This window comes from Bipolaris sorokiniana (genome assembly GCF_000338995.1).
Source record: "Bipolaris sorokiniana ND90Pr unplaced genomic scaffold COCSAscaffold_7, whole genome shotgun sequence".
Lineage (NCBI taxonomy): Eukaryota > Fungi > Ascomycota > Dothideomycetes > Pleosporales > Pleosporaceae > Bipolaris > Bipolaris sorokiniana.
This window is the reverse complement of record NW_006911901.1, coordinates 400,342-416,352: the sequence shown is the minus strand read 5'-3', so window position 1 is coordinate 416,352 and position 16,011 is coordinate 400,342. Positions and strand designations below refer to the sequence as shown.

The window sequence follows — 16,011 nt, the reverse complement described above, 5'->3', positions numbered from 1 at the left end:
ATGCGCAATTTTCGCTGCATGAATCTAGCGTTCGTGGTGGAACAATGAACCGGTGCAACCAAAGTATGAGAACAAGCTGAGAGTGACCGGTCGCCTATGTCGTTAGTTTGCCAGCTTTCAGTTGGCGCCCGGTACAGTTGACTATTTTGGAATGATTGGTCCACCAGCCATGACCGGAAAGAGGCGGTAGAGCAACAACCTGATTACACATAATGTGCCACCGTTGATATTCCGCGCATGGTTACGAGTCACGTAGACACCTCTTTGAGATTATAACCGACCATGTGTGCCAGTCCTTAGAGCCCTCTAATTGCTAGGAAACGAAGTAAAAGTGCAATTTTCATGGAAGCGCTACATTGATGGTTGGTCCATAGATGATCTGCATGGTCTGGACCGGCCCAATCGTCAGGCGGCATACTCGAAAGATTTCTCTATGGCTGGAATATTGCTTACAGTTATATTTTTTCAAATTACTCTATGTTGCATCAGTCAAATAACCTTTGGTTGATCACCATTCAAAAAATAGCATCGGTGGTTTAGTGGTAAAATTAGCCGTTGCCATCTCTCCTCGAGAACAGTTTCGGCTAGCCCCGGGTTCGATTCCCGGCCGATGCATTTGTTTTTGCTCCCCTTACAGGACTGGGGAATTGTCTACCAGCTTCGATATATCGTGGTGCCTGGGGAGCAATCATGTCACGTGACTCAATGCTGTGACGACCTTTTTGCCCTCGCTATGAGGTTGAGTGCCTACTGAATTGGAAGTATTTTTGTGAGTCTTATTTTCCAGTCACAAAATACTATTGAAATGCGTGACGTGCTTTGAGTCGTGATTTCTGTAGGCATGTGTGTTATTTCTAGAACCGTGAACCAAATTACTCTTTGTGCTATTGCCGCAATGGATATTGCAAATGCATAGAGCTCATTCCAAGGTCTATGAATTTGTAGCCCACTTGTAAGTAGAACATAAACTCTAGGGTATTCAATATCTTGAACCGTAAATAGTCATCAGGTGTAGAAGTCTGAAATTTTTTTGCAACGTAGCAGAGTGAAAAGCCCCCAAACAGACAATTTCCAGTAGATTAGAGCATAACATACAGAATACAACAAGTCTCTTCTCTCTTTTCGCTGTTATCCAAGTTGTATTCCATTGTGCGCAAAAGTTGCGTAGCGAGCTTGATGCTTTGGCTGAGCATGAAATGAAGCCACATTTTCTACTCAACAACCAGTCCCAGACCTTTTTATAAAGAGTCACAACCATTAGTACTTATCCTGTTTCAAAATACTCGCCGCAGACTGAATTGGAGGAGTGAATGGTAGTATGTGATTATGTTGCTATTCCATATTCGGTTAGAGCGGTTTCGCGATAATCGAATGTCGAAATTCAGTTCATCCACCATTGACTGCCGACGACATCGACACAACCAAGCCCCACACCCAACACCCCGCCCTCTACCTACACATCAGTCAAAATGGAGAACGAACGCGGCGAGCTCGTTGACCGTAAGAGCCATCTTTCCCTCGCGCGGCGGCTGGCGGTGTTTTGCCCACAGCGCGGCTCCGCCAGCGCGCACACTGCACTCGCGAACCACCATCGCTAACTTGTTCACAGTCTACGTCCCCCGCAAATGCGTGAGTACCCGTCGGACAAATGAATGAATTGTCAGCAGCGATACTGACCCCTTCAAGTCGGCTACCGGACGCATCATCAGGGCCAAGGACCACGCCTCTGTCCAACTGAGCATCGGCAAGGTTGACGAGAACGGCCGCTACACCGGGGACAACCAGGTCTACGCCATCTCCGGCTTCGTTCGCGCCATGGGCGAGTCCGACGACAGCCTTAACAGACTCACACAAAAGGACGGCTTCCTCAAGTCTGTCTGGAGCGCGTCTCGTTAAGTAGTTGGGGACTACGGGTGGAGGTATGATATGTGGCGGTACCTTGGGGTACCCGATATGGAGATGACATCAGCTGACCGGAGCCAGGAATTCGGCATGTTAGATCTCTTTCGAAGATGGAGGTGTGCATTCTACGGCCAAGGCTTCATTTCCTTTTTCCGACGGACCAACGATGGCACGAGGAACGGGAACCGGTTGAGATGAGGGCCATCGAATTCATAAAACTCTGTTTACGATCAATGCAGCTATGAATCTCGTCGTTCTCGGTTGTGATATTGTCTCCGTGTTTGTCGTGTCATGCGATGAAAATAGTACTGACCTAAATGATCGTACTGTCTAGTGATGAAGCTAGGTATTGACGAATCCTTAATGACACGATGTGAACCTCATCCAACCGCATCTTGCATAGATCGGCTACACCAGCTGCTCGTTAGTAACTCACATTCTTGTTCTCACACTGGGCCATTATCGACAGCGGCATCCACACACACAAGCTCACACCCGACTTCAATGCGCAGCCTTGTTGACCAATCTGTGACCAACCATGTCACATAATCTGACCAACTCCGTCACCCATATCCTACTCATTACATAACTACACCATAGAGATACCGATTTGTAATTCCCCAGTAGAATGCACACGATGCACCGTTACGTGGCTCTGCGACATACATTTCCCTAACCATCAGATATCATCTGCGCCTCCCAGAGCCATCCGAAAGCTCGCACACATGTAGGTATCTGAGTGATGTTGCACCACAGAGGAATTACGCGAAGTAGTAAGCAGAGATCAGCAATGCGGCATTCCACCTGCTCATCCGTGTTGGCCAGTTCGAACCTTTTCTCTTCTCTCTCTCTCTCAAAAATAACCAAACAAAAATAACAAGAAGCAGCCTGACTACCCCACCACACCTCGCCTAAACGATAGCTCTGTCCATCTCCCTGTCCCCACCGTCATGTCCCCGCTCCTTAGGCCAAGCGTAAGCGCATGTATACACTTGCCACTTATGCAACTACATGCCTCATGCCGGGCAGCCGAGCGAGCGAGAGCTGTCGTGTAACGTTTGACGGGGCTAAAATTACCATGTAGAGAGAGAAGAGAGGGGTGAGGGGATGTGATCTAGACCTTTGTGTTACGTTCTGCAGCTAGAGAATGAGGGGGGACACGACGAGATGAAGGTCTTGAGAAGCCAATGGATTTGTGCAGGATAGTAGGAAAAAAAAGGTAGTTACATCTTTGATTTTTGTCCAATTTTTTTTAGAAACTTGTCACATAGTTTTGTAGCGATCATGTACATACTGCACCTGGCAATTCCCAAAATCTACAGCATGGATGAGACACGAAAGAAAAGAGGTGAAGGAGAGGGGGAGGGGGGAAGACAGATCTCGGTATAAACAGTCCAATCTTGCCCTCCTTTACTTAGTGCCCGCCCCATCCATGTTAGAGTCTAGTATACGTGGGTAATCAAGGTACCACGATACGAGAACTCGCAGATCAAACAAACTCAATTCAAGACCATACATGCATATACGGACCGATCAAACATTGTTCTTTCGCCTGCAAAAGTGTCCGAAAGAGAAGAAAGAAAAAATCAAGTTGAAAATGTATGTACAAGTACATGTAGTGGGTTTTCTCGAGATTACTGATATCGCAGCGAACAATGGGGTAGCGTAAGCGAAAAGGCGTTGAGGTTTTGTTGTGCGGGCGCTTGAGTAAAGAGGGGAGTGGGAGGGGAAAAGGGAAAAACGGGTGACACCTCCCCCTCCCCCCTTGTATAGGTGCAGTAAGCACACCGATCAATAGCAGGGCCGATGGCGCGCGATATCGGTATCTAGGTAGGAATGTGGAAGGAAGGGAGGGGAAGATGGCGGATAATGGGCATCGAAGACGGGAGATGTGCATATTTTATTGGAACTATTGAAAAGATAGTATTGTTGATTTGGATACATTTTGGGTGATGTAGTGATGGAGGTGTGCGAGGTTACAGTAAAGTTAGCCTAACGAATATGCGCCAAGTATTTCCTCTTTGTTCATTTCTTTGCTTTTATTGCGGTTGTTTTTGCTTTTTTTGATGTGTGGCGTACGAGCATGAATTGAATTGGTATTACGGCATGTAACTATCCATATGTCCATTCTCAAGTATGCTTTCCTGAGCACCAAGATGCCGCCAAGTGCCACAGACGCGGTATTTGGACTCCGCACATAACAACCGCACACACATGCTTCAAGTGCAAAAACCGCTTCATTGATATACATAGAGGGCCAGGGGCCGATATCGCCTTGTCAACACAGTACGCGACAGTGCGCGTAGCTCCTGTTCCGTTTTCCGAACTCGTTCTTGGGCACAGACAATGAATTGATTTTTTTCTCCGCACCTATCAGCAAGATTGGTCATTCCTTAGTCATTGCATAGTACATTGTGCATTGTCATCGTGTTGAATTGCGACTACATCAACGAATACGAGTGGCCTCATGTATGCTGCACAATGGATGAAATGAAGCATCGGTAGGGCTGCAGCAACGCTAGACGTAGTTGTGGTCCTTTGCTGTGACCAGGTTGGGATTAGCCGATGACATCAACCAGCCATGTTTCCAGATGCTCGAGAATATGTCTTCTAAAGGGCTCTACAATCGGCCGCAGGAAGTGGGCAGTCGCTTGTACCCATTTGCAAATTTTGGTGTGTCCGGTGGGTTAAAGTCCCGCAGCTGGAGCTGAGCAATCGATGAATCGCGGAGACCGTCTCTCTAGCTTCGTAATGGTATCACCTGTAGAATAAGCCCGGACAAGCATTACAGCGAACGCTGGCGGAAAGCCCAGCACCATCCGGTCGGCTACTAGAAACACGTGGCGGACCCACGCATACACACATACCCGGGGAAGCGGGCGCGTGCTGCATGCCTTGGCGCGCATACAGGCGGTGTGATTATGCATACTGCAGACAGCTTCGTGGAAGGTACTCTAGCATGGCAAAACTTGATGATGCACTTTTTAACTGGGATATGATGTCAGACCGCTCCCAGGATTTCCAGTAATAGCGCGGAAAAAATCGCTTCTTGTGGAGCGACGAGACCGCTGCATTCATGTACTAGGTAGTATGTAGAGGTAGCGGGCCTGAGCGAGAAACGGGCCGGCCAGTGTACTATGTACCACCGCTTGATTTCTGCCATTGGGCAAGGGTTGCGGCATTTAGATGATTCATGGTATATTCTACTATCTGCGCGTCGGCGTCGTGGTCCCGGAGCCGGAATGCTGAGGATGAGCTGGAATGGTATCGAGAGCCGCATTCCGGACTGCCGAGACGGCTTTACTCTCTTTTACCTTCCAATCATCACCTTTGCGTACCAGTTTAGATCGGTCCTTTTCTGCCTTCTTGAGCAGCATTTCTTCAATCTTTGCGTCTCGCCGAGTGCCCTGGACGCAATCACAGAGACAACCTTCGGTTGGGCATGCACCTTCTGATAAAACTGGGTCTGCAAACCATGTCGAAAGACAATTCGCGTGTCCACCGTGTCCACAAAGCGGACACCACGTCCACAACGTGGCCGTAGGCGCAGACCACTCTGTCGGGACAGACGGTGATGGCCCGACAGCATCACGATCGTCCCCAAGGTTTTGGCCCGAAGTCAGAGACGATCGCTGCCGCTTATGTCCTCTGTCCTTCAGATTAGAACGAAACTTTGACTTGGCCTTTTTTGCTGTAAGCGGCTCAAAGGCCGGATACTTGGCCCAGCAAATTGGGCATGGCGCCTGTGTTCGCTTACACGACTCACATCGCATCTTGTCTTTGGGATTGTTGATTGGTGACTTGCAGCTGAGGCACAGTAATCCGAGTTGTGTTTCTTTGAGCGCTTGTTCGTACACGGCGGGATAGGCGGGATAGGCCAGCCTGCGTAGCATAGCCGCAGAGTTGAACAATGATAACGAGTGCAGTTGTGAGTGGTAGGTATGAAGAATAGACTCTGCTTGATAAGGATTGATCCCTGTGGCTATAAGCTGACTCAACTGTGTCGAGAGAATGGCCTTTGCCTGTGCTGGACTGAGCCCAAGAGCCACAAAGGTATCTGCAAAGGCGTTAAGCACATCGCCTACGTTTGTACCGGGGTCATCTGTTGGGCTTTGTGTCTGCGGAAGGAGTGATTGGAGAAGGAGAAGCAAAATCGAAGGAAACTGCGCATCCGACGCTTTTGTATGATATGCAAGAATGCTGTTAAGCAAGCCGATCACGGAATATGGTGATGCTGCTTCTGCATCAACATGCATGGCCGTGAAGTCGGACAGTAACAAGCCATCCTCTGTGGTTGGATCCATGACTGGGGGCGCACTTCCAGATGCATGTGGCAAATTCGGCGGCGGCTTTGGGGCATGAGGCGATCGCATGTCATCCACATCAGGCACAATTGTCCCACTTGCCTCCATGTCTATGTTGTAGTCATAGGAGGATGAATATATGCTGGTGAGTGCCTCGGAATCTGAACTGTCCTGACGAAGCAGTTGATTGTTTCGTCGCAGATTCTCCATGTCACGAACGGCCGTTTCCCCGTTGTCAGGTTGATCAGCATCATGGTTCGTTCCTTTGCTTGCGGGGCCTTCGGTATGCTGTCGATTCAGAGAACCGTTTCCACCAATAGGAATGGTGGTTGGAGATATCGGCACGCTTTTACCTAGATCTTCGTCTTTAGAGTTTCTAGGCTTTCCAAAGCTAGAGTGTTCCGGAACAGCGTCCCAGTCCTCTGATGACAGCTTTTCCCGGTTGGATTGTGAGTTACCGCTTGCAAATGAACTAGGCATTGAGTTTCCCTTTTGGGAATCCGAAGAGGCCGAGAACATGGTAAAACTTTCTCCAGAGTCATGCCGCTCTATTGAACGAGGTGCATTGATGTTCATACCTTGCACGCTGCTTGGCGTGAGACTTAGAGGAATTCGAGGCGATGCTCTGTAGCTGCCACTCAAGGCGCGACGCTCGTCAAGGCCATCACCTGAGTGGTACCACTGGGGGCTGCTGAACGTTTTATGTGGAGGCGCAAGTGCACTACTTGTCTGAGTAGGCGTTGCAGTGACTGCTGGTGGTAGTTGAACCATGTCCTCTTTATCAATGTCAAGAAGGTCAGGCCTTTTTGTGTCATTACCGAAGCCGGTCCTCACTGGACGAGCAAGAGGTGTTGATATATTGGAGGTGCTCTCTATTGTCGTGGTGGGTGGTCTGGGTGGCGGTGCTGGTTTCTCCAAGGTACCGAGAATAGCGCGCACGGCAGGATTTACGGACGCTGCCGCTGCCAGTCGCTTGTCATGGGCTTCCATGGGCGCAGACGACGGCTCGAGCATTTTGTTGGATAGCCGCAGCGCGGGAATATGCGGGTGCAACCTTCTTTGCTGTCTATGTAACTCTGCTCGGCGCCGTGTCGCTACGGCAATGGATGCTCCCATGATCCTCCACGACTGAGCGAGCCGGTACATTGCTGCACGCTGTGCATATTCGGCATTCTGCTCAAAGACTCTTTCCACTCGCAGAAAAGAGTCGAGATCGGGAGGGTCAGGCAGGGCTATGTTTTTGTATTTTTGAGCCAGATAGGCAAAGATCTGGGTATTGGTTGTACCAGGCAAGTGACCTCGAATGGCAGTCTGATTTGGCTTGTGGGAATCGCTGTGCATAACCATCGAGTCACTCAAGAGCATGACCTTTGGGCCAACGTCAGAAGGTGGAGTTGTACTAAATGACTTGGTCGACCTGTTACTAGCAGCGCGCACATGATGACGCTTCATGGCAGAGGCAAGAAAGCTGTCATCCAGGCTATCATCTGCTGAGTTTCGAAGACTTGCCTTTGCAGAGCTATGATGTCTATCACGGGTTTCGCCAAGGTAGGCGTCATCCACGTAGGCTAGACCCGCAGAGGAGCGCGGGTGTGACCTCTTCTGGGCGACTGCGCCAATCTCGCCGGTAGGTGATATGGCAAAGGCCTGCAGGTTGCGACGATCAATAGTTTTTGGGGCATGGTGGACATCATTTTGCTGGAAGATGCCTTCTTTGCCAACAGTCCATAGTGTGTCACGCGAGTGCCAAAGCATATCAGATGGGGCAGTGGAGAAACAACTGATGTCCCGAAAGGGCAAGAAGGGGCGGCGAAAGTCCCAGACATGGATGGCTGGATGTTCGCGGTCATATGATGTGGCAATTTGTGTGCACTGATAGACGCCTTTGTCGTCGTGGTCATTGGACGACCAAGATGGTGGGCGCCAGCGCGCCTTGTAGATGGGAAAGGGTGTGTGCAGAACATGGGCGGCTTTCTGGCGGCGGCCAGTAATGGAGAAGTCCCAGACCTTGACGGTGCGGTCGACGCCGGCGCTGAGGAGATGCTTACCGTCTGGATGCCAGTCGATGGAGGTGCAGATGCGCTGGTCGTGGGCAGTGATTTTCTGCTTGGGGCTCTTGGTATAGCGAAAGTCCCAGCGCTGGATGGTGCCGTTGTCTGTGCCAAAGGCGAATTCTACAGCGTCCGTCGGGGACCATTGGACATCACGGATGCCGCCATTCATGCCATGGTACTGGTCTCTGCTGGGACAGATGGTGGCGTCCCTGCGCATGTCGCGCAAGTCCCACAGGCGGACGGTGGAGTCATGGCTTGCGGAGAGTAACAGGTGCCCCTGGTGGGGGTTGAATGCAAGCTTGTGTACCTGACGGGTGTGCTCATGCAGGCGGGTAAGCTCTACGCTGGCACGGTTGAGGTCGTAGAGGATGACCTTGCCATTTGCAGCAGCCGTGGCTATATGCGAGCTGAACTGGCCGTGGGACCACTTGACATCGTGGATGCCCAAGCCCTCGCGCTGGCGGGCGTGCGAGTCTGCATAGTTGAGGACAGCAGCACGCAGATTAGTCTCGTCGACGATGCGGGCATCTTGGACGCGGACCGTCTTGAGCAGCTCCTTGCCGGCGAGGACGGCATGGGTGCGCTCGCGGTTGATGTCGAGGGCCGAGATGTCGAGGCCCGTCTTGTGGCTTGCATGCTGCGAATAGCCTGTGCGGACACTGCAGAAGCACTCAGTGGCATGGTCGGAGAGATGAGTGTATGTATATGTGCATGTATATGTATATGTAGCACATGAACATGGACATGTAAGTGGACATGGAGGTGGACATGGAGCAGGTGTAAGTGGTGGGGGATGAGGCAGTGGCGACCAAGCATCTACACATAGACATTGGCATGTGCAGGGGCCCAAAGCAGGAAGGCGCAACGGGGGCAGGGGCAGACAGGGGCGGGCGGCCAATGGGAGGCGGGCAGGAGGCGATGACGGACACGGCGACTAGAGGGGCAGGTAGGGTGGAGTATGTAGTATGGACGGAGAGTAGGGGGAGCAGGGAGACAGGCCAGCCAGCCAGCCAGCCAGCCATCCACACACCCGTTTGCGACACTTACCCGGGAACTTTCGGCACCAAAGGGTTCGGCAGCCGGGCGCCGTCGGGCTGCACGCTTGGGGGCCGCGACGAGTAGGCCGTCGTCAGCGGCTGGGCGACGAAGCGCTCAAAGTACGAGCGCGGCCTCTTGGGCAGAGGCAGCGGCGGCGCAGGCGGTATCTTGGGCGACGACATGGCTGACGCGCGACGGTGTTCAGCGCTCATCTGAGGCGTGCTATGCTATGCTAGTCTGTTTCTGCACGCGGTGCCAGAAGGCGAGTCGGGGGAGTAGCGGAGGGGTGGTGGTGGCAGTGGTGCGGCAGCGCGAAGACAGACGGTGAAGCACAGGGCGGGCAGTAGTAGCGAAGCCGTGGGAGCAGCGCAGCAATGGCAGTACTAGCAGCAGCAGCAGCAGCAGCAGCACCAGTACCAGCAGCAATGGGCCGTAGGGATATGGCGTGGTTGGCGGGCCCTGGGCTGGCCGGGTGGGCTGCTGGTGGGCTGCTTGCTGGTGGGCTGGCCTGCCATGTACCGGAGCAGCAAGTAGTACTATATTGTATTGTGTGTATGGGCTGTATGTATGGCTGGATTGCTGGATGTATGGCTGGATGGATGTATACGTACATAGATAGTTGCAGAGATAGCCGTCTCCACTATGGTGCTGGTGCTGGTGCTACTGCGCCTACTGCAGGCGGGTGGGCAGGGCAGGGCAGGGCAGGGCAGGGCAGGGCCATGCAGGAGAGCAAGAGAAACGCTGGGCGGCTCCATAATGACTTGTCGCGTCCCAGGTCGAGGTCCAGATGGAAATCGATCATCGTGCACGGGCCGCCCGCCATCCCTGCACTCAAGACGCCTCTCGCCCACGACGGAAAGCAACGCATGCGCCAATGTCACCGTGTTTCTCTCCTCCAGCATCGCCCTCCATCGCTCCCAAGCAATCCCCTCCGTCCTCTTCTTGTCCTCCTCCTCCTCCTTCTTCTTCTTCCTCTTTCTTCTTCCTCCTCCTCCTCCCCCGCCCCAGCCCCAACGCCCTCCCCGACTGCGAGCTACTCCCGCGTCTCATGCTCAAGTGGAGCGCGCGAGTCCGAGTCCGAGCCCGAGACACACACCATGGCCGAACCATTGCTGCTGCTCCACGCCGCCGACTCTTTGCCTTTTGACGACCTCGACGACGACCGCTGGGCCTATGCACGCCCTGTCCGCACCGTCACGGCCATCCTGCAATATGCCTACCCCATCGTTATGCTCGTTTTCTTCCTGGTCGCCTTCACCACCCGCAGCATCGCCGCCTCCAAGACTAATACTAATATCGCCAAACCTACTACAACCGGCCCTGGAGGCAAACCGCTGCCCGCCACCGACCCAACCCGCAATTTTGTCAAGAGGACCGCCCACGATCATGTCACCCACGCCCAAAAGAGAGTGTTCGAATGGGTCTCGCTCGCCACTGCTTTTACCTTTGTCGGCAATTCCGTCCTTGTCGTCGCCCATGCCCTGGTCGAGAAACAGCAGCACTGGTGGGCTGGCAAAGCCGTCGTGGTATGTGCAACTCCACCACCCCAATCATCATGCCCCAAGGAAAACAAAACAAAAATAAATAAATGTCCCCGTCCTGACTCTACCAGATCTATCTCGTGGGCTCCTTCTTCGTCTACTGTCTGTTCCTCATCTCTCTCGTTGACTCGAAACCCTCGCCCACAGAGGCCCATCTAGCAACATGGGTCCTAGCAACAGTACTGGAAATCGTCCTCGTCGCTCTCTCCTTCGCCATCTACACGCATCCCCACAAGGAGCCCACTGCAGGCCCGCCCCCAAAGCGCCTGCGCTTTGGAATGACTGACTGGGAAGCCGGCGAAGTCGCCATGGACCTGCTGCGCATCCTCTTGTTGCTTTCCCTTATCGGATTCTATGTCATGTTCGTCGTCATGCCCCAGCGAAAGGCGCACCAAGATACGGCGTCGCCGACTGAGAGCACGTCCTTGTTGGGTGGCGCCGATCAGAATGGTCATGCGGAAAATGGTCACACCAATGGTTCCTACGGCACCGTCCACCCAGTCGGTGGCAAACACCAGCACACCGAGGGTGCACCACCCGCTTGGAGCCGACCCACGGGTGCGCCTGCCCGCAGCTGGTGGGAGTACATCAAGGGCTATCACGTGTTCTTCCCCTACCTCTGGCCTTCCAAGGACAGCAAGTTGCAACTCGTTGTCGTTGCTTGTTTTGTGCTTGTTTTGGCTCAGCGCGTCGTCAACGTCCTCGTCCCGGATTTGACTGGTGAAATTGTCAACCGCCTCAAAGACCCCGACAAGGGCAATCCATGGACTGCCATCATGGTCTACATTGCTTTTCGCTTTTTGCAAGGAAGCAATGGCCTGCTCGGCGCAGCCCGCTCAGCATTGTGGATTCCTGTCTCGCAGTACTCGTACCGTGAATTGTCTGTTGCGGCGTTTGAGCACGTGCACAGCCTTAGTCTCGACTTCCACCTCGGCAAGAAGACCGGTGAGGTCCTGTCCGCGTTAGGAAAGGGCAGCTCCATCAACACCTTCCTTGAACAAGTCACCTTCTCGGTAGTGCCCATGCTTATCGATCTGGCCGTTGCCATCGCCTACTTCCTCGTCCGATTCGATGCCTACTACGCCCTCGTCATCGCCATTGTCACCTTCTGGTACATTTACCTGACGATCCGCATGGCCCAATGGCGCGCTGAAATCCGCCGTGAAATGGTCAATGCTGACCGAGAGGAAGACGCAGTCAAGTAAGTAGTCTTGGTATCTCTCTAGCTCCCCCTCAGCTGACGCCCCACAGGAATGACTCAATGGTATCCTATGAGACGGTCAAGTATTTCAACGCCGAAGCTTACGAGTTCAACCGTTACCGTGAAGCTGTCAAGAAGTACCAAAATGCAGAGTACAAGGTGATGCTCTCGCTGAACATTATGAACATTACCCAAAACATGGTCTTCATGGTGGGACTTCTCGTAACTTGCTTCATCGCAGCATACCAAGTTGCTATTGGCGATCTGGAGGTTGGCAAGTTTGTCACGCTCATCACGTACATGGGCCAGCTGCAGAGTCCCCTCAACTTCTTCGGCACCTTCTACAGGATGATCCAGTCTGCTATGATCAATTCGGAGCGAATGCTTGAGCTCTTCAAGGAGCAGCCCACTGTAGTCGACAAGGAGAACGCGCAGCCCTTGGTGTCTTGCGAAGGTAACCTCCGCTTCCAGGATGTACACTTTGCCTACGACCAGCGTAAACCCGCATTGACCGGTCTCGATTTCCACTGCAAACCCGGTACGACGACTGCGTTTGTCGGTGAGTCTGGCGGTGGTAAATCGACCGTGTTCCGTCTGCTATACCGTTTCTACAACACCATGTCTGGCAGCATCCAAGTCGACGGACATGACGTAGAAGATTTGACCATCGATTCGGTCCGTAGCCATATCGGTGTTGTGCCTCAAGATACTGTCCTTTTCAACGAGACCCTCATGTATAACCTCAAGTACGCCAATCCAGAGGCAACAGACGAGGACGTGCACGAGGCGTGCAAGGCTGCAAGCATCCACGACAAAATCATGACTTTCCCAGATAGGTACAACACCAAAGTTGGTGACCGCGGTCTGCGGCTGTCAGGAGGTGAGAAACAACGCGTTGCCATTGCACGCACCATCTTGAAGAACCCGCGAATCATCATGCTTGATGAAGCGACGGCAGCTCTTGACACCGAAACGGAGCAGCACATCCAAGAAGCCTTTACGACATTGGCAAAGGGCCGAACAATGCTCATCATTGCTCATCGTCTCAGTACCATTACCCACGCTGACCAGATTCTTGTTCTCCACAAGGGCAAGGTTCAAGAACGTGGAACGCATGAGGAGCTCCTTGACCGAAATGGTCATTATGCTGCCATGTGGAAGAAGCAGATTCGTGCACAGCGAGCAGCAGAGCAGGCTCAATACCTCAAAGACAAGGCCGATAGGCTCCGTCGGGAATCCAAGGATGGAAGCATTGGTCTCGAGGATGGAAGCAGTAGCCATTCCAGCTCTGATGACGAGAATGCGAGAAGGAGGCGCTCGACAACGCAGAATGGATCCCACCAAGATGGAAGCTCAAGCAAACCGCATGGGCACCCTTAGTCTGGTACGTCTTTGGCTCACTGAGAAGTAGCCACTGACCATGTAACCATCTGTTGTTGCATTATCAAACATTGCCAATCGACACACCCCTGTCAAGGATCTGGCCAATCAAGAATACTGGTCTTCAACAGTCGCTATGTGCATCTCATTTCTCTGGAAACGACTTCTTCTTGTTTGTTTTGAAAACAAGGCCCGACTTTTCCATCAGTCACGCCCCCGTGTCTCTCTCACTCTCTATCTCGCGATGTTACCCCACCCAAATAGACGCCTTTCACTTTATTTTCCAACTGGAGTTTTCCAAGATGCCCGTCGGATGTCTGCTATATACTTTTGCGCCGGGGAATAAAAGAAAACGAAAAAGTATTCGAATCAAGTCAGTTATGCGGAAATGAACATATATATATACCTGTGGAGGAAATTGGATTGGATCGCTTCTTATTTGTTTATGTTGTTTGGGGTCTGCTAACCTCCCCTCTCTCTCCCCGTTTTTTTTTAAAACTTCTTACCCTTCCTTTCCATATTCTTCCATCCTAGCAAATGGCACAAGAAAGAAAGAGGACGAAGAAAAGAAAAAACAAGGTTGTGTATGTTGGAAATGGAGGCAAATTCCGTTGTTGTTTTTATATACCAAAGACGAATACGCACACGCGCATCGGGCGGCCGGGGAAAGGAGGTATGCGTTTTTTTTTCAGTTTGGTCTTGCTCTTTTGCTTTCTCCTCTCTCTCTATCTCGCCTTTTTGTTCTCTTTGGGCGACAGCAGGAGACGAAGCGAAAAGAACTTCTTGTCATGTCGCGCGGCGCACACAAAAATGAAGAAATGATTTGATGTGGATAAAAATCATGGCGGCACGAGTTTTTGTTGATAATTTTTGTTCTGTTATGTTATGTTCTCTTCTGGTTTTGTTGTTTATTGTCCCTGCTCCCCCCTCCTTGTTTACTGATTTGAGCTTTTTTTTGGTAATGGCGTCAATCGTGGGGCTTTTGGATAGAAGTCATGTGGATTAAATTTTTGTAAAAAGAATCATCTAGTAGGGGTTTTCCTTGCTTTCAGTACTTCATGCGTTGCAAATGGGGAAATCAATACAAAAAAAATACAGAAATGACCTCTAGACCGTGTCTATTTGATTATACGTCCCAATCGTGAATGTACATGTGGACGTATGTTTGCAAGGAACTTCCCTGTGTGCCTTGGTCATCAATACCCTAGCAGGTGGCGATAAAGGGACACGTGTGTAGTAGTATCATTGTCTCATACTCTATGCATTACGGCGTTCGTATCCGTCTCTCAGCTATGTGATTACGTATAGTCTGACTCGCGTTGCCTGTCAGGGTACACGACCCCACCAGTCCCCAAGCCAGGATATACATGGACTGACAAATGAAACAGCATATTGTTCAGTGCCAGACATGCTTCGCACTCGGCGCGAGCGACCCCACATTTATTCTTCCATCTCCACGTCATCACCACCACTGGCATGACCGCTTTGTCGCGCATTTGGCTTGGGTACTGAGGCTTCCTTGTCAATCATTTGCCGTGAGACAGACACAATGTTGTCTTCGATCAATTGCTGGCCAACGTCCGAGATGTCTGCAATCATTCGTCAGTAGAGTTCCAAGGTACCATACACACATAAACATACGCTTCTTTGGATCCACCTTTCCGACATATCGTGTTTTCAGTTGCTCCTTTGTCAATTCCGTCTCTTCTTTAACTCGCTTCTCGTAACCGTCCGCCAATGTGACCAGCTTCTGCAGCCTATCCACGTTCCGCTCACCCTCGCTCTTGAAATCATCCATGAGCAGTGCCTCTGTCCACACGTGCTTGTGCAGGTTCATCAACATGTTCTCCTCCAATGCGGTCTTTCGGTAGTTGATACCAATCGAATAGTAGTGACGATTCAGACCATGGATGAGTGCTTGGATCGAAGGCTTGTTGAGGTGACCAACGTTGGATGTGGTTTGGCGGGGCTCGTGACCCATCATGAGCGTTTGCGGGTTGATTAAGCGGAAGGCATCGATGACAACTTTGCCCTTGACGGACTGGATGGGGTCGACTACGACGGCGACGGCACGGGGTGTAAGCTGCTCGAACGATTGCTGTGTGTTGATATCGACTGACGATAACCAGCAGCCAAAACCGGGATGTGAGTGGTACCAGCCGACAACGGTTTCTTGCCTGTATTTGTCAGCGACTCAATGAACAATGTAAGAGCCTGTGGCGACCCCGAGAGCCCAATGCTTGACTACATACCTTCCTGTTTGACGAAGCATGTCCATCATCTTAGTTTGGAAGACGGGATCTACAGCTTCGACGGAGACACCAGTTCCGGACTGCGGCATGGCAAACACGTCCACCACCCGTACTGTGTAGTCGTCGACGAACTCTCCCAACATCAGTCCCATGACTTCCATAGGCACACCGGCCCGGCCGTGTCGCAACATCTTGAGTAGTGCGAGCGAAGAGATGTAAACAGTTTCCGAGTTGTCGATGAGGTTGGTGTCCGCCTGCGGCCCTCCCATGCCACCCATGCCTTGAGCGGCGGCGAGCATTCTGCTTAACCGGTCCATAGTGGGGGTATTGATAATAGGT

At 51.8% G+C, this 16,011-nt stretch overlaps 5 protein-coding genes and 1 non-coding gene across 6 annotated transcripts; 3 read left to right on the top strand and 3 right to left on the bottom strand.

Annotated features, from left to right (window-relative positions):
* The first annotated feature begins 525 nt into the window (after positions 1–525).
* Positions 526–615, top strand: COCSADRAFT_t46. Its single transcript has one exon. It is a non-coding gene; the product is annotated as a tRNA-Gly (tRNA).
* Positions 616–1,402: 787 nt separating this feature from the next.
* Positions 1,403–2,395, top strand: COCSADRAFT_36683 (uncharacterized protein). The gene is made up of 4 exons (XM_007701578.1): positions 1,403–1,500; positions 1,610–1,629; positions 1,687–1,919; positions 1,984–2,395. Exons 1-3 carry the CDS (start codon positions 1,470–1,472, stop codon positions 1,894–1,896), a joined length of 261 nt encoding a protein of 86 aa, XP_007699768.1. The 5' UTR covers positions 1,403–1,469; the 3' UTR covers positions 1,897–1,919; positions 1,984–2,395.
* A 449-nt stretch (positions 2,396–2,844) lies between these two features.
* On the bottom strand, positions 2,845–3,590 carry COCSADRAFT_36682 (uncharacterized protein). Its single transcript, XM_007701577.1, has 2 exons — positions 3,130–3,590; positions 2,845–3,016 (listed from the first exon to the last, which is right to left on the bottom strand). The coding sequence occupies exons 1-2, from the start codon at positions 3,192–3,194 to the stop codon at positions 2,902–2,904; spliced, it is 180 nt and encodes a 59-aa protein (XP_007699767.1). The 5' UTR covers positions 3,195–3,590; the 3' UTR covers positions 2,845–2,901.
* Positions 3,591–4,685: 1,095 nt separating this feature from the next.
* Positions 4,686–9,480, bottom strand: COCSADRAFT_190282 (uncharacterized protein; the record flags this gene model as incomplete). The annotated part of the gene is made up of 2 exons (XM_007701800.1): positions 4,686–8,919; positions 9,308–9,480. The coding sequence occupies 2 exons, from the start codon at positions 9,478–9,480 to the stop codon at positions 5,109–5,111; spliced, it is 3,984 nt and encodes a 1,327-aa protein (XP_007699990.1). The 3' UTR covers positions 4,686–5,108.
* Positions 9,481–10,395: 915 nt separating this feature from the next.
* COCSADRAFT_90163 (uncharacterized protein) lies at positions 10,396–13,420 on the top strand (the record flags this gene model as incomplete). The annotated part of the gene is made up of 3 exons (XM_007701799.1): positions 10,396–10,824; positions 10,911–12,040; positions 12,091–13,420. 3 exons carry the CDS (start codon positions 10,396–10,398, stop codon positions 13,418–13,420), a joined length of 2,889 nt encoding a protein of 962 aa, XP_007699989.1.
* Positions 13,421–14,480: 1,060 nt separating this feature from the next.
* On the bottom strand, positions 14,481–15,989 carry COCSADRAFT_356948 (uncharacterized protein; the record flags this gene model as incomplete). The annotated part of the gene is made up of 3 exons (XM_007701798.1): positions 14,481–15,009; positions 15,062–15,597; positions 15,673–15,989. 3 exons carry the CDS (start codon positions 15,987–15,989, stop codon positions 14,861–14,863), a joined length of 1,002 nt encoding a protein of 333 aa, XP_007699988.1. The 3' UTR covers positions 14,481–14,860.
* Between the last annotated feature and the right edge of the window lie 22 nt (positions 15,990–16,011).